Below are 22553 nucleotides of genomic sequence, written 5' to 3' on the forward strand. Positions count from 1 at the left end.
CAGAGGTTGCCGACCCCTGGTCTAGAAATATACTTCCTTTTTGTTTCCTTTGACAGACTGGAAGGCTCTGTTATATTGTCAGATGAGGCAATATGCAGGATGCACATAAAGTTTGCCCAGTCACCTGATGAGGGACACCGGTAAGGTCCCATTTAATCAAAACTATTAAGAAAGTGCTTTAAAGTTATACCCATGCTAAAGCATCTTGCTAAATTAGGGCCTAGATGCTTCTATCTACACCAGCCTGTAGGTCCTTTGGGTCCACATTTTCAATAATTTGTGCAGAAAATCCAAATATGCTAGTATAAAACAAGGATTTGCACACATATGTATCCATGTGCAAATGGAAACTGATCTTGTATGCACACATGTGGTGTTGCATGCTTGCAATTTAAGTGCATGCATGTTTGAAAATCTGTATCTTTACTTCTATTGTAGATACAGGATCCATCAGAAAATACGAGTGGAATCCTGAACCCCTCATATATGCAGTCCCATCGACTGCAGGGATTACTCACCTACATAAGGACAACTCACCTGAATAAGGCTTGCGGCATAAGGCAATAAATATGCAATAATTCTTAGTGTGTAATTGCAAAACTACAACTGTTTGTTTCCTTAGACATTTTTGGTATAGTATTTATTTGGACAAACCTTAACACATTCAGTAAATCAGATGCCTTCACCAAGAAAACCTATCGAGCTATAAGACATCTGGTGTTGCTCCAAAGACAAACTTCCTCCGTCCCCAGGAGCTTGATCCTGAAGAAATCTGCCTTTGCATATGTTTGCCCTGGGAAGCTCAAATGACTTCCCTTTCTACACAGCACAGAGGCCGCTCCCTACTGTGATACCAGGGGCAGGTACTTTCTCCTATTGTAACAGCTACATACTGTCATATATACTAGGTATAATCCTGCCACAATAGATTGCTCCTTCCCTAAAGAAATACATTGATGAGAGCATCATAAAATAGGAAGTAGATTTTTAAATATGTGTCTAAACACGTGAGTAGTCCTATAAAGGTCAAGGAGAGTACTTGCTTCAAGGTAGACATATGTAGAGAGGAAGGATGGTCCAGTTCTTAGGGCTCTCACCTGGGATTTGGGAAACCTGAGTTCAGTTTCCTACTCTGACACAAATTATCTGTATGAGCTTGGGTAAGTGATTTACCCTTTCCTCAGCTCCCAGTCTGTAAAATGGGGGAAATAGCACTTTCCTACCTCCCAGGGGTGTTGTGAGACTAAATACATTAGGTACTAAGACACTATGGCGATGGGGGCCATATAAGTACCTTAGATATTTTCACCATGCTGAATTAGGGTCCTTACTTGTAGTAAAGCCCACAGGTTGCATGCAGGGGCAGCTCCAGGCACCAGCACGCCAAGCACGTGCTAGGGGCGGCAAGCCACGGGGTGCACTCTGCCAGTCCCCGCAAGGGCAGCAGGCAGGTTACCTTCGGCAGCATGCCTGCGGAGGGTCCACTGGTCCGCTGCAGGCAGCCGCCGAATCCGCGGGACCGGGGACCTCCCGCAGGCAAGTCGCCAAAGGCAGCCTGCCTGCCATGCTTGGGGTGGCAAAATAGCTAGAGCCACCCCTGGTTGCATGGTCCCAATGAAGTGTTCTTATGCTACAATGAGTGTACATAAGAACCTATAAAGAATAGAATAGGTGAGACAGACATCGCCGGTGTAGGGGATTGCTGTGGGTAAGAGGGAAAATGCTAATTTGCCTGAGCTGTCCTCCCTCTAACCAGTTATACAACTGCATTTGTGCATTTTCTCCCTTTTGGTGATGTGCCATATAATAGCCTTGCCCCTCAATAGATCAGTCCACTGTCCAAATATTGTCCATGGCCTTATGGATCTAGCACAGCACAGAAAGCCACAAGTATTTTCGTCAGGACCAAATCCCATTTAGTAACCACTAGTATGGCAATTTTCACCCCCACAGGTGTGCACAGTGCAAGAATGTAGAATTATACATTGCTCCTTTCTGAAAGTAATGGCTCTTCCTTGGCATATTCCACACATTACCAAGCTAATGGGCACGCATTCCAAGTGAGTCTGAGTGTCAGAACGCCTACATCTAAAGGACCACATTAAAGTGATCCACAATCAGTCCAGTCGTTTAATATAAAAAGCAGTAAAAGCTCTCCAACTTAACCTAATAAATTATCTTTATATAAACAGTTTTATGTAAAGTGCAGAAGTCTAAGAAAAACAGTTTGAATGTTTATATGAAAGATTTGTAAATCTGTGAAAATAAGTTAACATGATATATTTTTCAAGTTAAAAAAAAAGGTGTGCGGGGGTGGGGGTTAAAATTGCCATGGTAAAATGCAGAATAATGAAGTCTCAGTTTCTTTTTCATGAGTCTAACTAGCTAAAATATGAAAAGACTGTTCTAAAAACTAATTTAAAAAGTGGATTATTAAAGCATTATAAGTCAGCTAGTAGGAATCAACTCTTGCACCTGCACTTTTTATGACCAACTGAAGAAGACTGGAATGAACAATAACTGACCAGCAGTCATGAATAATACAATGTATGGGTGAAATCCTGGTCCCACTGAAGTCAATAGCAAAAGTCCCATTGTCTGCAAATGGATTTCTCCTTGTAAGAATCTATAGCCATATTTGATCAACTATGCATCTGTAGATATTTTTATTCCAGCACACTGCTGAATGATGCAAAAGAACTGCTCTAAAAAATCACAGGCATGGTTAATATAATATGGCAGATATTCAATAGTAAAACTGTGAAATAATAAAAAACTATGTTCAAAATTGCTAAGTTTGTGACTTAAACCTGAAAAAGCATGGAAATTCAGAGCTAGAGAAAATGCCCATTGTTAATTTCCCACATTGAAGAAGGTATGTTATGCAGATTACTGCCATATTTTGGCGCAAGGAAGTGAGTTAAGCATGGAATTACACTTTAAATTCTAAGGGTCAGATTTTCAAAGGATTCTCAATCCAGTCTCCCTATCTTGTGTGCCAATCATTTGTGCAGGCACACTTTTTATGTGCTATTACTTTTACACAGAAATGACAGGACACACACGTAAAACTTATTTTCACCCAGCTTTTAAAACTTAGTGCTAATATATTACTGACACTGACATCTTTTCATATAAAGATACAAAAGCCCCCCCCGCCCCATACCTCATCCCCACTCCACCCCTTCCATGATGCCCCGCCCCTGCCCCACCTCTTTGCACCCTTTCCCCACCTGCATTCCAACCCCTTCCCCAAAGTCCCCACCTCAACTCCACCCCCTCCCTGCCCCGATTCCAACCCCTTCCCCAAATCCCCACCCCTGCACCACCTCCGCCACCTCCCCATAGTGCACGGCTCCCTGCTCCTCCCCTCTCCCTCCTGGAAAGCGCCTGGAGGTAGGCAGAGGAGCAGGGATGTGGCATGCTGAGGGGGGAGGGGCGCTTGGTGGCCACAGGAAATAACTCCGGGGGGGTGAGGAGCTTGGCAGGCTGCAGCAAATAACTCTAGGCCATGTGTTTAAGACCCCTGATTTAGATGGTAGGCAATTTTGGGCAGGGACCACTCTTTTTGGTTCTATATGTGTGCACGGACCTAGGACAATGAGTCCCAGTACCTGGCTGATGCTTTTCAGCCCTCTTGCAATACAAATAAATAATACTAATATCAGAATGTTGGATTTAGCAGTGCTGGGATTTAGTAGATAACTTTCCATAATCCAAACATTTTTAAAGTCCCTCACTCTATTCAGTGCTAATGAAATTTAAAAACAACAGCTATATACTTTCCCCTTCTATTCAAAATTATACAATTATACAAATGAGTCTTCCATTTTCAGTCAAACGTGACCAGTTTAAAATAAGGTACAACTGTTGTCTAGTATTTTCTTCTCCAGTGGGTTTCTCATCTGTTTCACTAGCATTGTACCAGCTTCAGAGCAATGGTATGCTTTTTGCAAGGTGACCAAAAACCACACATGCTGTATACTAGAGAAGATAAGCTAGCACCTTGTACACTCACAATATACTGTTACTAATTTTGATTTTTATCCTCATTCATACAGTCAGTGTCTTCTCCTCCTCCTCCTCCTTTTAACCTGTTTTCCTTTTCTACTGCAGTCATACAATGAACTCATTACTGAATATTTTCCTCTCCACAACCCTTGCATTTCTTTTCAAGTCAGTGCACTGCATGATAGCACCACTTGTTTGTTTGTTTTGATTTGTTGGGCCAAATTCAGCATTAAATCACCCAGTGAGCTTCCACAGTGAGATTGCACTAGGAGGAAGTCAATGCTGAATTTGGATTTGTATTACTATTGTTTCCATTCTTTTCACCAGTTACCAAACAGCACGAATTGCCTCTAAAACTTGTATAGCATTTACATGGGTTTCATCAGAAAACTTTGAACCTTTCTTTGTTCTTACCTTGTTTAATTAGATTTCCCACTCATTTCGCTGAGTGGTGCAGGCTCACATTCCGAATCATCCTCAGTGACATTCAATACCTGAAATCTGTTGGACACCACTAACTACTTCATTCATCCTCTTCCCTTACCACTCAGTGTGTTTGCTCATTCACTTTCCTTTTTATAATCCAGCTACTTTGGTGCTGTGCTTCCCAACTGTGCATCCTGTAGCACGTGCACAGCTGGGAGTCCTTCTCTCCCGTGACTACTTCTGCCTCTTTAAAAACTATCTATGTGTCCTCAAAGAACCTCTCATATTCACTGGTCAGTCTGAAAAGCTAACATGTTAGTCAGTCCTATCGTATCAGAAATGACAGTCCTTCAAAATAATGTCCCGCTCTTCCTCACTCAGCTCCAACAACCAAAATCATTTTCTACCCCATGCATTACAGTGTAGGCATTTTTAAATTATTAATTGTATTACAGTAGTGCCTAGGGAGTCCCAGCTGAGAATGGAGTCTCATTATGTTAGGTACTGTATAAACACCTAGTAAGAGACAGCTGCTACCCTGAGGAGCATGCAATGATCATAGAAGATCAGGGTTGGAACGGACCTCAGGAGGTCATCTAGTCCAACCCCCTGCTCAAAGCAGGACCAATTCCCAGACATATTTTTGCTCCAGCTCCCTAAATGGCTCTCTCAAGGATTGAACTCGTAACCCTGGGTTTAGCAGGCCAATGCTCAAACCACTGACAAGACAGAAAAAAGGTGGGACGAGAAATAAAGCCATGGAGAGAGATGAAGGGCCCAAAGGTCAATGACAGAGCAAACGGAATCCAGGTCTCCTTAGTCCAAGTCCAAGGCTTATTCATAGAATCATACAGCCTGTGTTAATACTTTTGAAAAAATGGTTGATTCTCACTGGCAAACAGCCTGACCAACTCATGCTGCGATCATGTCAAAAACAAGGCCTATGCTGCATCTTTCATTTGCCTGCAGAGGACTGCTGCATGTGAGGTTTGCCACCGATTCCACCCAGTGACAAACTCACTGCAGTATTCTCCGGAGCAGCAGCTGCAACAGGATCACTTAAACTTGCATAAAGTATTAATTTGAATTTGGAGACAAGTTTGGTACCACACACTTGGAAATCAGCCAAAGCATTCCATCTGGGGGGAAGAGGGAGGAAGGAAAATAGAAAAGAAAGAAAGAAAAAGAAAAGACAATCCTGTCAGTGGTTTTAAGCTGCCACTTTTTTTTTAAATGGAAAAATTGTTACAAATGAGTTCTTCACATATGTTATTAATTTCATTGTACTGGCTTCTTGCCAGCTAAGCATCAGTCCTGGTTTCTTTGCTTTCAGCTTTAACTAGCAAAACTCATGAGGTCATTAACAAAAATGGACACGAGCTACTTTTTTTTTTAACACAACTGTTATGGAGCTACTAACTATTCTGAGGGCTTTAATACAACATCAGCTTCTTTTTAATAAAGATATGGGCTTTTCAGCAAAATCTGGTGTTTCTATTAGAAACAAAGCAACACATGAAAGACTTAGAACACATTTATTGGTAGTGGCGGGGGGAAGGGAATCAGAAAATGTAAAAAACACCCCGTGTGTTACATAACATTTGTCATTTTTTTACTTTGCTGAAATTTGTTTACTGCTTGCAAGAGGCCAAAGAGGTATTGAAAAATACCAAGCAATAGAAAATGTGGTTTGGTAAAATATCTAAAAAGGGAAATGCTGATTTAATGTTATTAACATTCTATTTGGCTTGAATACAACAAGCAAATCCACTCCAAAACAGAATGCAGTTTCATAGATTTGTATGTGATGCCACATCTCCCACACCCATAGTGCTACATCAAGCTCCTAATCCATGCACGCATTTCCCACTGACATCAGTGAGCATCACAGATGTGGTTTGAGAGCTTATGGTATAGTCCCCACAGTTTGCACTGAAGACATTTATTTTTTAAATTGAGTCATACAAATTGGTGTCACTTACCTCAGAAAATGGAGAATACATTAGGGCTGGGTTGTAGGGTTAAGCCCCTGCACCTCACTGGCAGCAGCCCCTACCTAGAAGCAGTACACAATGTCTTCAGCCCTACGTTAACAGTGTGCCGTGCGTTCTGCTGGTTGGGGAACAGGAGCTATGGCTCTGCCCTTGCTGTTTACACAATTGGGTTTCTAGTGCCACTGGCCTTTCACACCCCAAAGGAGGCCAGGAGTCATACTATTCATGGACTGACTACCACATCTCCTCCAATTCTGGTCAGCTACCCGTGCTTATTGGCCATAGTAGATTGTGAAGTCCACTGATACAAGCTCTTCCCAGTCCATCTCCTGCAAGTCTCCGTTCAGTGGAAGTAACCTTTTAGCAGATTGATAGGCTTCGCAGATCTGCAAAGCGGAGATATGGTGGTATCCTCCTCTAAAGGCCAGATGATTTTGTTCTGTTTAGTGCATCTTGTACATTACTTATACATATCAGATTTTGTTAAAAGGGAACACTGGACAGTACAGAGCACCTTTTCCTATACTAAATCAATCCCCAAACTGTAATTAATCAGTCTTGTGTATTGTGCTGATCTGCTGAATTATAATAATTCAGAAAATATTTTTAACAATTTTTAAAATATATTTTGCAACAATAAACACGGCTTACACAAAATCATAATGTGTAGTAAAATAGAAACTTTAAATTGAACAGAACTATCAATATGTGCACATAACAAGCCTGAGAAAATGCATGATCTTATTACTGTTACCCTTGTCCTCTTTTCCACTTCCCTCGTGTTGTTTGATACACTCTCTCCTTGCATCATGTCTAAAATTAGATTGCAGGATTAGGTTTTCTTGTGAGATGTCTAATACCACATCATTTAGGCCAGAACGGAAATTCCACAAGAAAAGCCTGTCTTGTATTTTGTGTTTCTTTTTTAAGGCCTGATCCAACTGCTGCTGAAGTGAAAGGAAGTCTTTCCCTTGGCTTTCATGGGCCTTGGTCCAGACAGAAACAGGAAGTGTGCAGATTCACTGCAAAAAGTGTGCATGCGTGGGTGTGTTGTAAATTGGTGGGTTGATTCACCCGCTGGGGAAGGTGAAATCATGCTCCAAACAACGGTAAGTGCCAATTCCATTGCTCAGGGATTTCTGTACTAATTTAGAAACAAAGATTCAAAACAAAACCAAACAACAAAACAAAACAGTCTCAGCTGCCCTTGCCTTCAGGGCTCCCCAGCTAAGGCTTCTGCCCAACTGGCTCCTGCTCCTGGCAGGTGTCCCCTTCTCAGTTCTGCCACCTTATATGTGTGAAAATCACTTTGTATCTATTCTGTCTGCTCCTCTGCCTAAGAAGCAAGAAGCCCTATGTAAGATTTCCTGTAGCCCACATCACTAGGAGGAGGCATATGGCCTGCAACTACAGCTCCCACTTTTAAAGGCAGAGAGTCCATAACCAGTCTAAATAGGATGCGTACATGCGACCCAGGGTTCAGTACGCGCTCTCTCTCTCTCTCACACACACACACACACTCTCTCAAGGAAAGTGCTGAACAATGCTCTGGCATAAAATTATAATACAATTCCATAGGTTAAAAGGCCACAAATAGATCAAAAGGCCATATCAATATCACGGATGTACATCCTCTCCAGTAGACTATTCCCACAGCATATTACACCTCTACCCCGATATAACGCGGTTGTGGGGAGCCAAAAATCTCTACTGCGCTCTAGGTGAAACGCTGTTATATTGGGGTAGTGGCGGCAGGGCTTCAGTGGTGATTTAAAGGGCCCAGGGCTCTGGCCGCTGCGGTGATCCCGGGCCCTTTAAATCACTGGCCGAGCCCCACTGCCGCAGCCCTAGGGTAGCAACAGCAGGGCTCCGGCGGTGAAGAGCTCCAAGCTCCGGCTGCTGCAGAGAGCCTGGGCCCTTTAAATCGCCAGTGAGCCCTGCTGCTGCAGCACCAGGGTAGCAGCGACAGGGCTCCAGTGGTGATTTAAAGGGCCTGGGGCTCCCCGCAGCGCCGCCGGAGCCCCACTGCTACCGCGCTATACGCGAACCTGTGTTATATCGGGTCATGTTATAGCGGGGTAGAGGTGTATTATTACAAAACAAGAGTGCTCTGCTTGGTGAGAAAGGATAGTCTAGGGGTTAAGGTGCTAATGCGGGGCTCAAGAGACACTATTTCAATTCCTCTCTCTGCTAAAGGATTCCTATTTAATATTGGGCAAGCCTCTCTGTGCCTCACTTCCCCACCTCTAAAATGGGGATAATAGCACCTTTTCTCACCTCAGAGGCATTCTGTGAGACAAAATACATGAAAAGATTATGAGGTACTAAGTATCTTGGAGAGAGAACTTGATATTCCAGCGCAGGTCAGTCAATCTGCCTGCCCATGTCAGTCATCCTTTTCTTCCTTGGGAAAGCAGTTGGGTCCTGAAGATCACCAATGGAATGTCTGGCTGCCAGTTCATGTCAGGAAGAGGCTGCTGGTCAAGCACCTCAACTACTGCAGTTTGTCCAAACTTCACAAAGGTTGATGTTGTTCCAGCTCAATTTTGATAAGAAGGCTCAGGTTCATCCACCATGAGTAACGGTCCAGTTAGGGCCCATGCCTACACCCTTTACTGAAGCAAGTAAGAGATTTTGTAGGACTGGTGTAGGACCTCGTTTCTAATTTGTATGACCATCATAACAGCTCGTAGAATAAAAATAGTCTCTTCAGACAGTTATGATTAAATACTGTATCTTAAATTGAGGGAAGTAGTTTTATAGTTTAATTTATTTTACGAGTGGCGTCTTGTTTAGATCTTTTAAATATCCATTTTTGTAGCTCCAAGAACTCACTGTAGTAATTGCCAAATATGTAAATGTTGCAGCAATTATTTTTTCATGACCCATTAAAAATGACCTTGTAAGGGTCTGAAGGGATGCAATTCTTTGGTGTTGAACATAATTTAAAAAATAAACCCAGTAAAAGATCATCTGCTGCTGTAGTAAGGGGTAACAAACAATCTAAAAACCAAGGCTTTAGATGAGATCCATGAACAACATATTTATTGAACCTTCTCTGACCTTCAGATGAGGATTGAAATAAACCAGAAATACACCAAAGATTTTGTCATGTATTAAGGATTTGTTAATCAATATATTTCATGGAAAAAAATATACTTGTCATGCATGCTTGACCATCTGTTACACAGGCCTGACTTCAAAGGGGCTCCAAATGGGTGCAGGTATCTGATCGTGTGGGAAAAAGTGACACGATCAGAACCCTGGGGCCTTACTCTTGCAAGTTCAGGGAAGGTGTCATAAGCATATACAATATGTATATCTTGTACAAGGAAACTCCATGTGCACATGTACTTTGGCTATAAGTAGCTGCCTACTAGAGTTGGTGGAAAGCTATCTTCGAGACACCACCGACTTCTTGAGGAAACTACAATCCATTAGTGATCTTCGTGAAAACACCATCCTAGTCACTATGGATGGAGAAGCCCTCTACACCAACATTCCACACAAAGATGGATTACAAGCCATCAGGAACAGTATCCCCAATAATGTCATGGCAAACCTGGTGGCTGAACTTTGTCCTCACCCATAACTATTTCACATTTGGGGACAATGTGTACCTTCAAATCAGCGGCACTGCTATGGGTACCTGCCTGGCCCCACAGTATGCCAACATTTTTATGGCTGACTTAGAACAATGCTTCCTCAGCTCTCATCCCCTAATGCCCCTACTCTACTTGTGCTACATTGATGACATCTTCATCATCTGGACCCATGGAAAAGAAACCCTTGAGGAATTCCACCATGATTCAACAATTTCCATCCCACAATCAAACTCAGCCTGGACCAGTCCACACAAGAGATCCACTTCCTGGACACTACAGTACTAATAAATGATGGCCACATAAACACCACCCTATACTGGAAACCTACTGATTGCTATACTTACCTACATGTCTCCAGCTTTCATCCAGACCACACCACACGATCCATTGTCTACAGCCAAGCTCTAAGATACAATCACATTTGGTCCAATCCCTCAGACAAGAGACCTGCAAGATCTCTCTCAAGCGTTCTTACAACTACAATATCCACCTGCTGAAGTGAAGAAACAGATTGACAGAGCCAGAAGAGTACCCAGGGGTCACCTACTACAGGACAGGCCCAACAAAGAAAGTAACAGAACGCCACTAGCCATCACCTACAACCCCCAACTAAAACCTCTCCAGCGCATCATCAAGGATCTACAACCTATCCTGAAGGACGATCCATCACTCTCACAGATCTTGGGAGACAGGCCAGTCCTTGCTTAAAGACAGCCCCCAAATCTGAAGCAAGTACTCACCAGCAACCACACACCACACAACAAAAGCACTAACCCAGGAACCTATCCTTGCAACAAAGCCCGTTGCCAACTCTGTTCATATATCTATTCAGGAGATACCATCATAGGACCTAATCACATCAGCCACACTATCAGAGGCTCGTTCACCTGCACATCTACCAATGTGATATATGCCATCATATGCCAGCAATGCTCCTCTGCCATGTACATTGGCCAAACCGGACAGTCTCTACGTAAAAAAATAAATGGACACAAATCAGACGTCAAGAATTATAACATTCAAAAACCAGTTGGAGAACACTTCAAACTCCCTGGCCACTCAATTACAGACCTAAAAGTCTCAATATTACAACAAAAAAAACTTGAAAAACAGACTCCAACGAGAGACTGCTGAATTGGAATTAATTTGCAAATTGGACACCATTAAATTAGGTTTGAATAAAGACTGGGAGTGGATGGGCCATTACACAAAGTAAAACTATTTCCCCATGCTTATCTTCCCCCCACCCCTCCCCAGTTCTTTATAGTTTCTTGTCAAGTGCTGGAAATGGGCCATTTTCATTACCACTACAAACAGTTATTTTTTTCTCCTGCTGACAACAGCTCACCTTAACTGATCACTCTCCTTATAATGTGTATGGTAACACCCATTGTTTCATTTTCCCTGTGTAGATATATATTTTCCTTCTGTCTTTTCCACTACATGCATCGGATGAAGTGAGCTGTAGCCCACGAAAGCTTATGCTACAATAAATTTGTTAGTCTCTAAGGTGCCACAAGTACTTCTGTTCTTTTTGCGGATACAGACTAACACAGCTTCTACTCTGATACCTGTCTAAGCTATGGTACTTGAAGGCTTAAGGCATCAACTTGGTTTACTGGGTACAGCATCTCTTAATTGTACTCTTATTTCATTGCCATTTTATACTGGGGTATTGTCTTGTAGAGCTTTCCTTATCTACACTTTAAATGGGTGTTTATAGTTTATGGTGAGAAAATAAATAAAACACCCTTTCTGAATTAGAAAACTGAAACATAATACATATAAACCAATCAGGACAATCCTAGAATTTAGTCATGATTAACCACACACAGTGGCAGAAAAATGAGGACATTTATATGTATGGGAATATAAAAATAAACAAAAATCCTAACCTCCCAACAATTTTTCGCAAAGAGTCATAACCAAAACTCTATATATACCATGTGTCAGATTTAGAGACAGTTAACAATCAAACGTATTTTATTTGCATACATTTTGAAGTGTTGAATGTACAGTATATGCAAACACTCGGGAACCCTTTCAGAAAACAAAACAAAACAGCTAGCTTTCACAGTGTGCATTTTTTCAGATCTTATGAAATCCTGCATGGAATGTTCTGGTTTTGTAATGTAGATGTATATATATATTTTTAATGAATATGAGCCATGAAAAGCAAAATTAAGGGTGAGACTTTGAATATGTAAACAGTAACTGAAGTAGAATAAGTTAATTAAAAAGTAGAAAGAATTTCCCTAATCCAAGTAGCATAGGCGCCGACTTCATAGGCTCCAGAACTGGAGCACCCATGGAAAAAAATATAGTGGGTGCTCAGCACCCACTGGCAGATGCGCGGATCAGCTCCTCCCCCTCCCACCCAGTGCATTCGGCCCACCGTGATCAGCTGTTCAGCAGCATGCAGGAGGCATGGGGGGGAAAGGGAAGAGCGGGGGCAGGAAAAGGCAGGGTGAGGGTGGGGGTCTGGGGCTGAGCGGGGGGTTCGAGGACCGCCTGAGAACTCAGGAAGTTGGCACCTATGCTAAGTAGTGTTAGCCGTAGAGCTGGTCAGAAATTTTCTTATGGAATGTTTTTCCATCATAAAATGCCTGTTCGTTGAAAGTGGAACATTTTGCAGAAAAGTGTCAATTTTTCCAAAATTTCGTTTTAAAAAATGGAACAGATTATTCTGATAAGGTCAAAAAATTCCATTTTGACTTTTTCAGAATGAAACATTTTGATTTTCCATTTCAAAATTACTTTGTTTCAATTTTTAAATTTTATGTTATATAAAATAAAATAAAAAAGTCAAAATTGGAAGAAAATGCTTCAATTTTATATAAAAAAGTTTAGATTAGTGAACACTGTTAACATCCGACTGCTATTCAGTACCCTGTGCAAAATAATTTCCTGGGGGAATGTTCCAAAGAAAGTAGTGGGAGCTTGCATCATTTAAAACCAGTCTAGATAAAACATTAAAATATGCAAGGAACAATCCCGAATTTGCAGGAAGACAGATTAGATGACATAAAAGACCTTTTATGCCACTAACCTTTGTAATTTTATGACAAATATGCTTGCATTTGTTGCTCCTTCTTGCAACACTAGTGTCTCATCCTAACGCTAGTTACCCCTCTGCTGAGAGGTAGCAGGTGTCCAGAGGCTTTCCAGTGGAGGAGAAATCAGCCACATGGAGTCTGAGTATATCCTAAGTGTAACTTTTTTTAGATTTACACATATACCAGTCCTGGAACAGAGATGGTCAAAAGGCATGCAGAGCAGTCCCTTCTTTCAGGAATCTCAACTCAATACTAATGCCCAGCTCCCAGAGAGCAACTCTGTCCAAGAATTGACTAAATCACAGACCAAGGCAGAGAGCAAACTCTCCTGCTACTCCCACAGCTCCTTCCCAAAGCATGGCATATCTTCCCAAGGTCAATGTATTTGCTTATATACTAAGAAAAAGGACTTGGAAAACCACGTGTAACAGCACCACTCAGTGATTCCATCACAACAGTTTCATACCACTTTGGACCTTTGATGAGACTGAATTGGCAGGTAGTATCTCACCACCACATACAGTCCTTCCCAAACAGTTTAGAAACAGATGTGGACGCTATCTGTCATGCAGCTATTCTGGGCTACTCCTATTCATTCTATGCACATAGTGTTGGATCTTACAGAATTAGCATTCTGGCCACAGTCCCACTAAACATTTAAGCATATATTTAATTTTAAGCAGGTGAGTAATCCCATTGACCATTAGCTACTTTTCAATCTCTCTAATCTTTTGATGTATCATGAAAGCTTGTATAAATATTTTCTCCTCTGTTATTTTTAATGTTTGTGTGCCTCATCTCATCTTGGTTCTGGTGGGAAGCACAAGTCACAGTGCAAAAACAGTATGAGAGAGTTAGCTGTAACATTTCTGGGCTGGCCAGAAGCAGAATGGTCTGGAAATCTCAAGTAAATATGCTCAGGCTTGCTTTCCAGACCAGCTTAACAGATCTAAGCAGCGTGGATAAACAACCATACATTTAGTGCCTTTTGGCACTGAGCCTCTGAACATTCTGAGGTTCATGCATCATCACTATATACCTGGCAAAAATGAATGAGACAGGAGAAAAAGAGAGGGCTCAGAGTCAGGTCAGTGCTCTTTTGTACATTGTACCAAGTTAACAATAAATAAAATAGCTTTCTGTGATGCTTCTGGAAGTATTTTCTATTAAAAGCTACAGATTCCTATCATTTCCTGTAATTATATGAGTTTATTTTTGGATGCAGTATAGTTGTAGCTTTGTTGGTCCCAGGACATTAGGGCTTGTCTACCCTACAGGTTATGTTGGTATAACTTATGTCACTCAGAGGTGTTGGATCTTACAGAATTAGCATTCTGGCCACAGTCCCACTAAACATTTAAGCATATATTTAATTTTAAGCAGATGAGTAATCCCATTGACCATTAGCTACTTTTCAATATCTCTAATCTTTTGATGTATCATGAAAGCTTATATAAATATTTTCTCCTCTGTTATTTTTAATGTTTGTGTGCCTCATCTCATCTTGGTTCTGGTGGGGAGCACAAGTCACAGTGCAAAAACAGTATGAGAGAGTTAGGTGTAACATTTCTGTGCCAACCCCGTGAGCAATGCAAGTTATACCATTGTAAGTGCCAGTGTGGACAGTGCTACTTCTCCCGCAGATATAGCTACTGCCTCTCGGAGAGGTGATTTTAGTATGCTGATGGGAGAGCTCTCTCCCATCTGTATAGAGCATCTTCAGTGTGTCTGCACCATTGTAGCACTTTTAGTGTAGACTAGCCCTTAGAGAGACAAGGTGGGTGAGGTAATATCTTGTATTGGACTAATTTCTGTTGGTGAGAGGTACACGTTTTTGAGCCACACAGAACTCTTTTTCAGGTCTGGGACTCTGAGAAAGGAACTCCCAGCATCACAGCAAAATGCAAGATAGAACAAATTATTTAGCATATGTAGTTAGCACATATTCTAGAGGAGCATTCAAGGTAGAGTGGCCCATTAACACCTCTGTAGTCCTAGGACAAAAAGAGGGGCTAGTGGGTTACAGATTGTTGTAATAAGCCATAAATCTAGTGTCTGTTCAGTCCATGATTTTTGGTGTCTAGCAGAGTAATGAATTCAAGCTCCTAGGCTCATTTTTTTTAAAGTGTTGTACAGGTTTCCTTTGAGGATGGAGACTGATAGGTCAGATATAGAGCAATTGCTTTGTGAAGAGTGTTCACTCACAGATGATAGGGTGTTTTTGTCTTTAATAATTTTTCTGGGTGAGTTCATTTGAGAGCATAGTGATTGTCTGGTTTCATCCACATAGTTGTTTTGGGGGCATTTAATGCACTAGATGAGAAGTGTCACATGTTGTGATAGGCATGTGTAGAACCCCTGGCACGTGAAAGGTGTGTTGTTGGGGTGTTGATCATTGTAGCAGTAGTGATACATCTGTAGGTTTTGCATCTTGTTCTGGCAGGGTCTGGTGCTACTTTGAGTTGGTGTGTCCTGGTCTGTGGGCTTCTGATGATGAGCTTAGAGAGGCTGGGGGGTTGTTTGAAGCCCAGAAGTGGGGGCTGAGGAAAGATTTATTTCAGGAAGGGGTAGTTGTTTGATGATACTTCATATGGGTTCCAGTGTGGGGTGATAGGTGACAATTAGAGTTGTGCAACCAGAGCAGGTTTTATTTCTGTATTGAAGTAGGTTCTCTTGGGGTATTTGAGTGGTCTGTTCCATGATACGATCTACTTCTCTGGTGCATTGTCCTTGTTGGTGAAGGCGGTTTTAAGTGTGTTAAAGTGTATATCCCAGACTTTCTCCTTGGAGCATATTCTGTGGTATCTGAGTGCCTGGCTGTAGAAAACAGATTTCTTGGTGCATTTGGGGTGGTTACTGGGTCTATTGAGGTAGGTGTGGTGATCTGTGGGTTTCTTGTATATGGCTGTCTGTAGGGTTCCATTGCTGAAGGTGATTGTGGTGTCCAGGAAGTTGATGCTAGTGTCGGAGTGTTCCAGAGAGCATGGATGGGTGGTGGTTGTTGAAGGTGTGGTGGAAATCTATGAGGGAGGTTAAGCCATCTGTTCAGGCAATGAAAAGATCATTGATGTATCTCAGGTATATCATTGGTTTTGTGGTCCATTTGTCCAAAAATTCTTTTTCAAAGTGGTCCATGTTGGCATATTGGGGAGCCATCCTAGTACCCATGGCTGGTGCCATGGTCTGCAGTCTTTTTAAAACTGAATTTGTATATCTGTTTTTGATAAAGTCAAAATTAAAAAGTGCTGGTATACACCTGCATATATCCCTCCAGAGGGCACATTCTCCTACTATTAATGCTAGTCCAGTCCCTCAGGTACCCATTATATCTAATTTGGCTTACCGAGGTCAGCATTAGCAATGAATACCACAATGTTCAGGATGGCTGTTCCTCTGTCCTCTGTCTTCCTCTGTTGATTTTTGCAAGGGAGAATACAATAAGGCCTTAATGATTTAAGAAACTGAAGCTAGCTCTGTCCAAACCCATTAAAAAGTATATTGATCTGTACAAATGCTGTTTAGATTTTGGTCAGTAAATGATGATTTTTATGAGGAATAACATCAATCCAATGTACATCTCAAAAAAACAAACAAAAAAGCCAGTTAGGTGCAGATAAATATGATATGGTGGTTGTGGTTTGAGAAAGAAGCTTAGAAAATGGCAGTTGAATAAGATGTTCTTTTGAGGAAATGGGCAGACTGTCACTTGCTCCAGCAGAAGTAGGTGCTGCTGGGTGGCTGCATTAGATTTTGTTGGGATTTTGTTTTGACAGTGTCATCTCACCACATGCTTTCAGATACCGCCTGCCTTAAAACAATGAATCCTTCCAAGACAAGGCACTTGAATTCAATGGTCCTGAACTATCTATCTATTTTTCTTCAGTATTTAATGGTCCCCTCAATCACCGTAATGCCTGAGCATTTCACATTCTTTAATGTGTTTATCCTCACAATACCCCTGTGTGGTAGGAAAGTGCTGTTATCCCCATGTTCCAGATGGGAAGCTCAGGCATAGACAAACTAATTGATTTGCCTAACATCACAGAAGAATTCTCTGTCAGAGGAGGGAATTGAACCTCAGTTCTAGGCTAGCACCCTAATCACTCAACCATCCTTCCTCGCTCACCCAAAAATCTTTTTGTTTTACATATTCCCAGATGCCCAATTTCAGTTCAGGTGGAGGAGCATATTGGAGGAAAGCACACCATCCAGTATTTGTGAGGGGAGTGTTACCTCAAATGCCCACTACTGCTGGGCTATTGCTAGTCTCAAGATAATAGGCTGAATCCTGAAGTTCCTAGTCAGTTTTTACTCAATGCTGACTTAGTCAAACTCTCAGTCAAGAAAATATCTGAGTTAAGGACCTAAGAATTTAGCCCATTAATGATAATCCATGAAATCTAATGGCAAAGTGTTGTTGTTGGAAGATGCAGATGCTAAAGTAAAATTAGAAATTTTAAAATTACTAAAAACTAAAGAGAAGTGAATTCCCAAATCCATCAGTGTTATGCTGTTCTCTATAATGTGCAACTTCCTGACTTTCTGACAATAACGAAGGGCTTTTCCAATTGCTTGGCTAAGGCTGGAGCAATAATTACAAGCGAGAATTCCCCCCTTTTAGGGGTACATCGTTATAGTTGCAGCTGTTGTTTCAGCCTCCTGTAGTAACAGATCCTTAAGAAAAATGTAATGGACACTTCCTTACATATACTTGTTCATGGCCTCTGGAATGATGGGGTGGGTACATTACAGTAAATCAGGTTTATAAAAAAATGTTGTGAAAACAAAGAAAGCCACAAAAGAAAACATTTACAAAATCATACAAATATGTGGCTTGTCTATTTTGTCTATTTGCTTTCTTTATGTTTTGTAAGCTTTCAGATAATGCATGTGGTCCTAGTTTCCAGCCATACAGTATGTACTTTCAGGATTCTCCAAACTGAAGGAGTATTCTGAAAAACTGTGAATATAATTAGATATGGGATACTTTTAACAGCTGGAAGGATTTCACACTTAGGCCCCAATTTACAAAACTTTGGAGTTGGCACTGTTTCAACCCTAGCACTGGAAGTAATAATTTCCCTGGCGTTTTTTTGGCATGTGAAATTATTTATGTATGTACATATAGCCTTTTTTCCCCCTTTTAAAATGGATCTTGGTTATACCTCGTTTGTGATAAATGAACAACTTTAGAAGCAATGTCAGGAAAAAAATGATCCCACACAGGTCCCAGGTTTAAAACTTATGGCTAATTTCTTTCCTTGTTTATAAAAGGTCTCTTGCAAGTTTTCTATGTTACTGAAAATGCTTAAGACACTTTTCTGATACTTTAATGGAGTCAATTTGTGTGAGATTTACAAGAAAAATATATTAGTAAAGTGCCAACATTTCAATTGTAGCAGTTATGAAGGCAAATCTATCAACTATGTGATCTAGACTTTATTTCTGAGACCAGCCCTAACAAGGAATTAGACCAAATAAAAGATTATTGCCATCATTCTTCCTGCTGTTAATCCTATATGTACAGCATCACAGATATGATTTAAATGCCAGAAGAATAGGAATATACCAACTCCAAATTTACTAATAAATTGTAATCTAATACATTATTGTTGTCGTAGCTCCCCAGCGTGATTTCCCATCACAGATTCAAGGGTTCCAAAAGATAAGAACATCACCTTGACAATGTATGTCAAATAAGAGATTGGTCCTCTCTGGGGAAGTGTCCTCCAAGCTACTTAAGAGAAGAAGGTAGTTTTATATTTTATAACTGTTTGATTACATATGTTTGTACAATTGTAGAATGACTGTAGGCAACAGGTGACTTGATTAAGGTGCTAAGAAATTTGTATCAATCTCTTTCCTTAAATTTTACACCAGCTACAAATTCTTAGTAACTTGGATTCTTAGTGGGCTGGTGAGAAGTTCCAGAGTGGCTGCCCAGAAGATGAATCTCCTCCTCTCTTTATTTCCAGGGTGGGACAACACTGGCAGTGGTGATGCAAGCTTCATCATATTGCCTGACCAGCCAGGAGGTCAGAAGGTGGCTTGTTATCCCAGCCATTTTGTAGCCTGATCTAAAGCCCACTGAAGAGAAGAGAAAGACTTCTATTGACTTCAATAGTTGGTGAGTCAGGCCTTCAGTTCTTGGCCTCTTCTAAGACTGTGAGTAGCACCTCTGAATCTGGTAACATGCACAAGGATTCATTAGGAACTGGAGCTGCTTAAACTCATTTAACATTGCACACCAAATAATCATCATATGGTGACAACATTCAGTTACCACAAGCCTGGGCAGGATTGGAACTGGTAACATGGAGATGAGAGGTTCCAAAGCCCATTACCAATGCCCCAAGACAGGCAGTCCCCCGGCTTTTGTTTATTTTCTTAAAGAATGATGACTTTTCCTCAGGCTTTCAACCACTAGTGAGTTTCATTAAGTTGTTGCATTATAAGTTAACCTATTTTTTCGCTAAACATAAAACAGACTGATGCTCTTCTTTTTTCCCTTTTACTGGAAATGATTCTTAAATTTGATAAAGCTATATACAATAGTGAACATCATAACTATTTTCAATAGATTCTTTTACACTGCCAAACCATCTATCTCAGCCATTAATCACAGTGAGGCCTTACTCCAAATTCAAGTTCATTACAGAAATAAATGTGCTGTAAGCATCTTTCAGTACTCTTGATAGACAGGAAGAAAGGCATGAATACAAATTCTTTGTTGTTCCATATGTTTAATATATCTTGTGCAGGTTAAGAATTACATTTTAAATTTGTAACTTAGCTCAAAAACAAAACTTAAGACTCAGTTTGAAAAGAACTGCTTCTGAATGTACATTGGCAGCCAAATCTTTTTTTCTTGCAAGAGGAGAATTACCTTAAAAGAAAATATTTTAAAGGGCATCTAAACAAGCAACTAATAGATATGGGGTGAGGGAAAGTGTAGTCATTTGCATCCAGATTCTGCAAAAAAGATACATGCATTTAATTTTGTGATTGTGAATAGTGCCATTAAAGTTATTGGAATTACTCCTGGGCCTAAGCACAAGCCTATTGAAGTCAATCATTCTATTGATTTTAATGAGGTTTAGATCATGCGTGTAAAATCAATCACTTACATCTAGCTTTGCAGATTCAGGTGCAAAAAACTACATTGCCTGCCTCCCGCCCACCCCCCACTCCAATTTCTAATCATCTTATTCTCTCTCTCCAAGTCTGTCATTTAGTTCATATACACTACATTAAAAAGGCTCCACACCTCAGCTTCTGTCAATTCCCACATAGAGATTCAAGCCAGCCTCTCAGGGCTTTAACCCTTTCCAGGACTTGCCATAGCAGTTTGAAGTCACACTTTCCTTAACAATGTCCTGTTTAATTTCTGCCAGGCACAGGTATTTCACACTACCTGTCACTGTGTGTCACAGAATGCATAAAACCATTGCGAGTTTTCACATAGCCTAAGATATGCACTCTTATAAAATGTACTTCACCATTTCTGTTTTAGCACCTGTGGGGGTGGGGATTAGTATAACAGGGTGCTCACCACACCCCACTGGGTTCAGCCTCCTGGCCCAGCTCCCCCATGAGCCAGGACCACTTCAAGCTCGTGCAATACCCATACTCTTTATTCCTGTGTCCAGTCACCACCTCCAACTATTTACAGGTTTTACCAAGCACAGGGTAGTACACACGTGGCTCCTCCTAAGCCTACTCTCCCCCTTCCATCCAGGCTTTTAGCCTCTGTTAATGAGGCTGGAAGGTGTGACCAGTTTCCAGGCCAGTCCTAGTTAGATGCCCAGCCCCAACCCATTTCCCCTGATTGGGGCTGGAGTGGCAGGTGCTGATTAGGGTTTCTCCTGCAGGGCCCTGCCACAATGAGATTCAAGATTATTCCTGTGGCAAATACAGGTGTCAGCTGACAATTGTCTCTGTTAATGGGGTAATGTCAGGAGCTGGCAGGATCAAACGCTAGGAGGAAATATGGTTGTAATATTAATAAACACCTGTCTGGTATTACTGTACCTGCTGGAGTTCTCCCAGTAAGATAATTAATCACCTAAACCTGACAAAACAATCTTTTAAACCCTAATGTAGTATACATTACAAGATCAGTCTGAACCTGCTCCAAAAACTGTGTTAAGGATACTGGAAACCCCAGACATAGGTTGTTATGTAAAGTAGAGCTGGCAGTTTCTACCACTCCCCATGAACTCGTTCAAAATAGTACTGTGCTGAAGCACACAACATTTTTATGCACAGTTGCAGCCAGACCCTAAAAAATGTCATGGAGAGGGCATAGCAGGGCATGAGAGCCACTTAGCACCCATCTGGAGGAACTGCTTGCATCATCATATAGGTGCAGCATTTGGAGTTTTAAAATTAAGTAGAAAACTATGGACCAAATTCTGTTCTCAGTTGCATGGCTACAAATGCCACTGGGTTCACAGGGAACAATACTCATGTGACTGATGGCAAAATTTGTCTGCATCTCCTCTAATTATTTTTAGTTGACTTTATAGTTGTGTGTGTTGTATGTTTTAACTTGATATGCTGTAAAAGCAGCAGAATGCATTGAGCAGAGCTGTATAAATGCATAAATCATAGGTGTGCTCCATATTTATAATCTTATTTATATTCAACATTAAAAAGTATGCCCATACTAAAGCTCTGAATGTCCTGACAATAATTAGAATTACAAGCATCCAGCAGCATACACTGAAGTCACAGATATTAACTCTGCCAGCCAGCTGCCTTAAATGATCAACTGCAGATAACCATTTACCTCAGCCAGCTGACAATAAAAATGGAAAAACTCCCGAAAAGCTTTCCCCAAAAAAATCATACCCAGGGATATACTCTCATCCTTCCTCCAGAACTTTTACAAAACAAATGCATCACATTATGTACTACCAAGTTCTTAAAGAGCATACTAAGACTATGTCTACACTACAAGCTAGAGGTGTGATTCTCCTGCTCGTGTACACAGACTCATGGTAGCTCACTGAGAGCTGACACAAGTATAAGTAGTGGTGTAGCCACAGTAGCATGGGGAGCGGTAGTGGAGACAAGGCTGAGCCATGCTGAATATGGACTCACTGTCTTCAGGCAGGTTTGTAATCAGCATGGCTCAACTGTGCCTCCCATCACTGCCCAGGCTACAAAAGCTACATTTCTATTTATACTCTTGCTAGCTCTCATTGAATTACTGCTAGTATGGGTACATGAGCAGGGGAATCACACCCTTAGCTTGTAGTGTAGGCATAGCCTAAGTGTACTGCTAGTTTTCCCATAAGGGTCCATGCAAGCAGATTCTTTACATATACTGCTAAAAATACTAACAATAGTTAAAAGCTATGGGCCATTATCTCTCAGGAAATCTACCCGGAGGTGTGGGATTACTCACAGTGTATAAAATTAAACAGATTCATAAGTGTTTGCAGGATCAGGGCCTA

The 22553-nt window shown here is 41.2% G+C and overlaps 1 protein-coding gene across 2 annotated transcripts in view; it reads right to left on the reverse strand.

The window, feature by feature from the left end:
* Positions 1–17694: 17694 nt before the first annotated feature.
* LOC120400293 overlaps positions 17695–22553 on the reverse strand; it is a 194409-nt gene continuing 189550 nt past the window's right edge. Inside the window, exons 1-2 of one of the 2 annotated variants that reach the window (XR_005595689.1) lie at positions 20609–20806; positions 17695–19276 (exon numbers count right to left, since the gene is read on the reverse strand). Coding sequence is in view for 1 of the 2 variants with exons in the window: in XM_039528743.1 (XP_039384677.1) it covers positions 19233–19276 (44 nt within the window). In the remaining variant the exon portion in view is untranslated. Of the gene's footprint in view, positions 19277–20608; positions 20807–22553 lie in introns of those variants that run through there. The other variant, XM_039528743.1, reaches the window with a different exon arrangement.

The sequence above is a fragment of the Mauremys reevesii genome, linkage group 3, assembly GCF_016161935.1.
Source record: "Mauremys reevesii isolate NIE-2019 linkage group 3, ASM1616193v1, whole genome shotgun sequence".
Classification (NCBI taxonomy): Eukaryota; Metazoa; Chordata; order Testudines; family Geoemydidae; genus Mauremys; species Mauremys reevesii.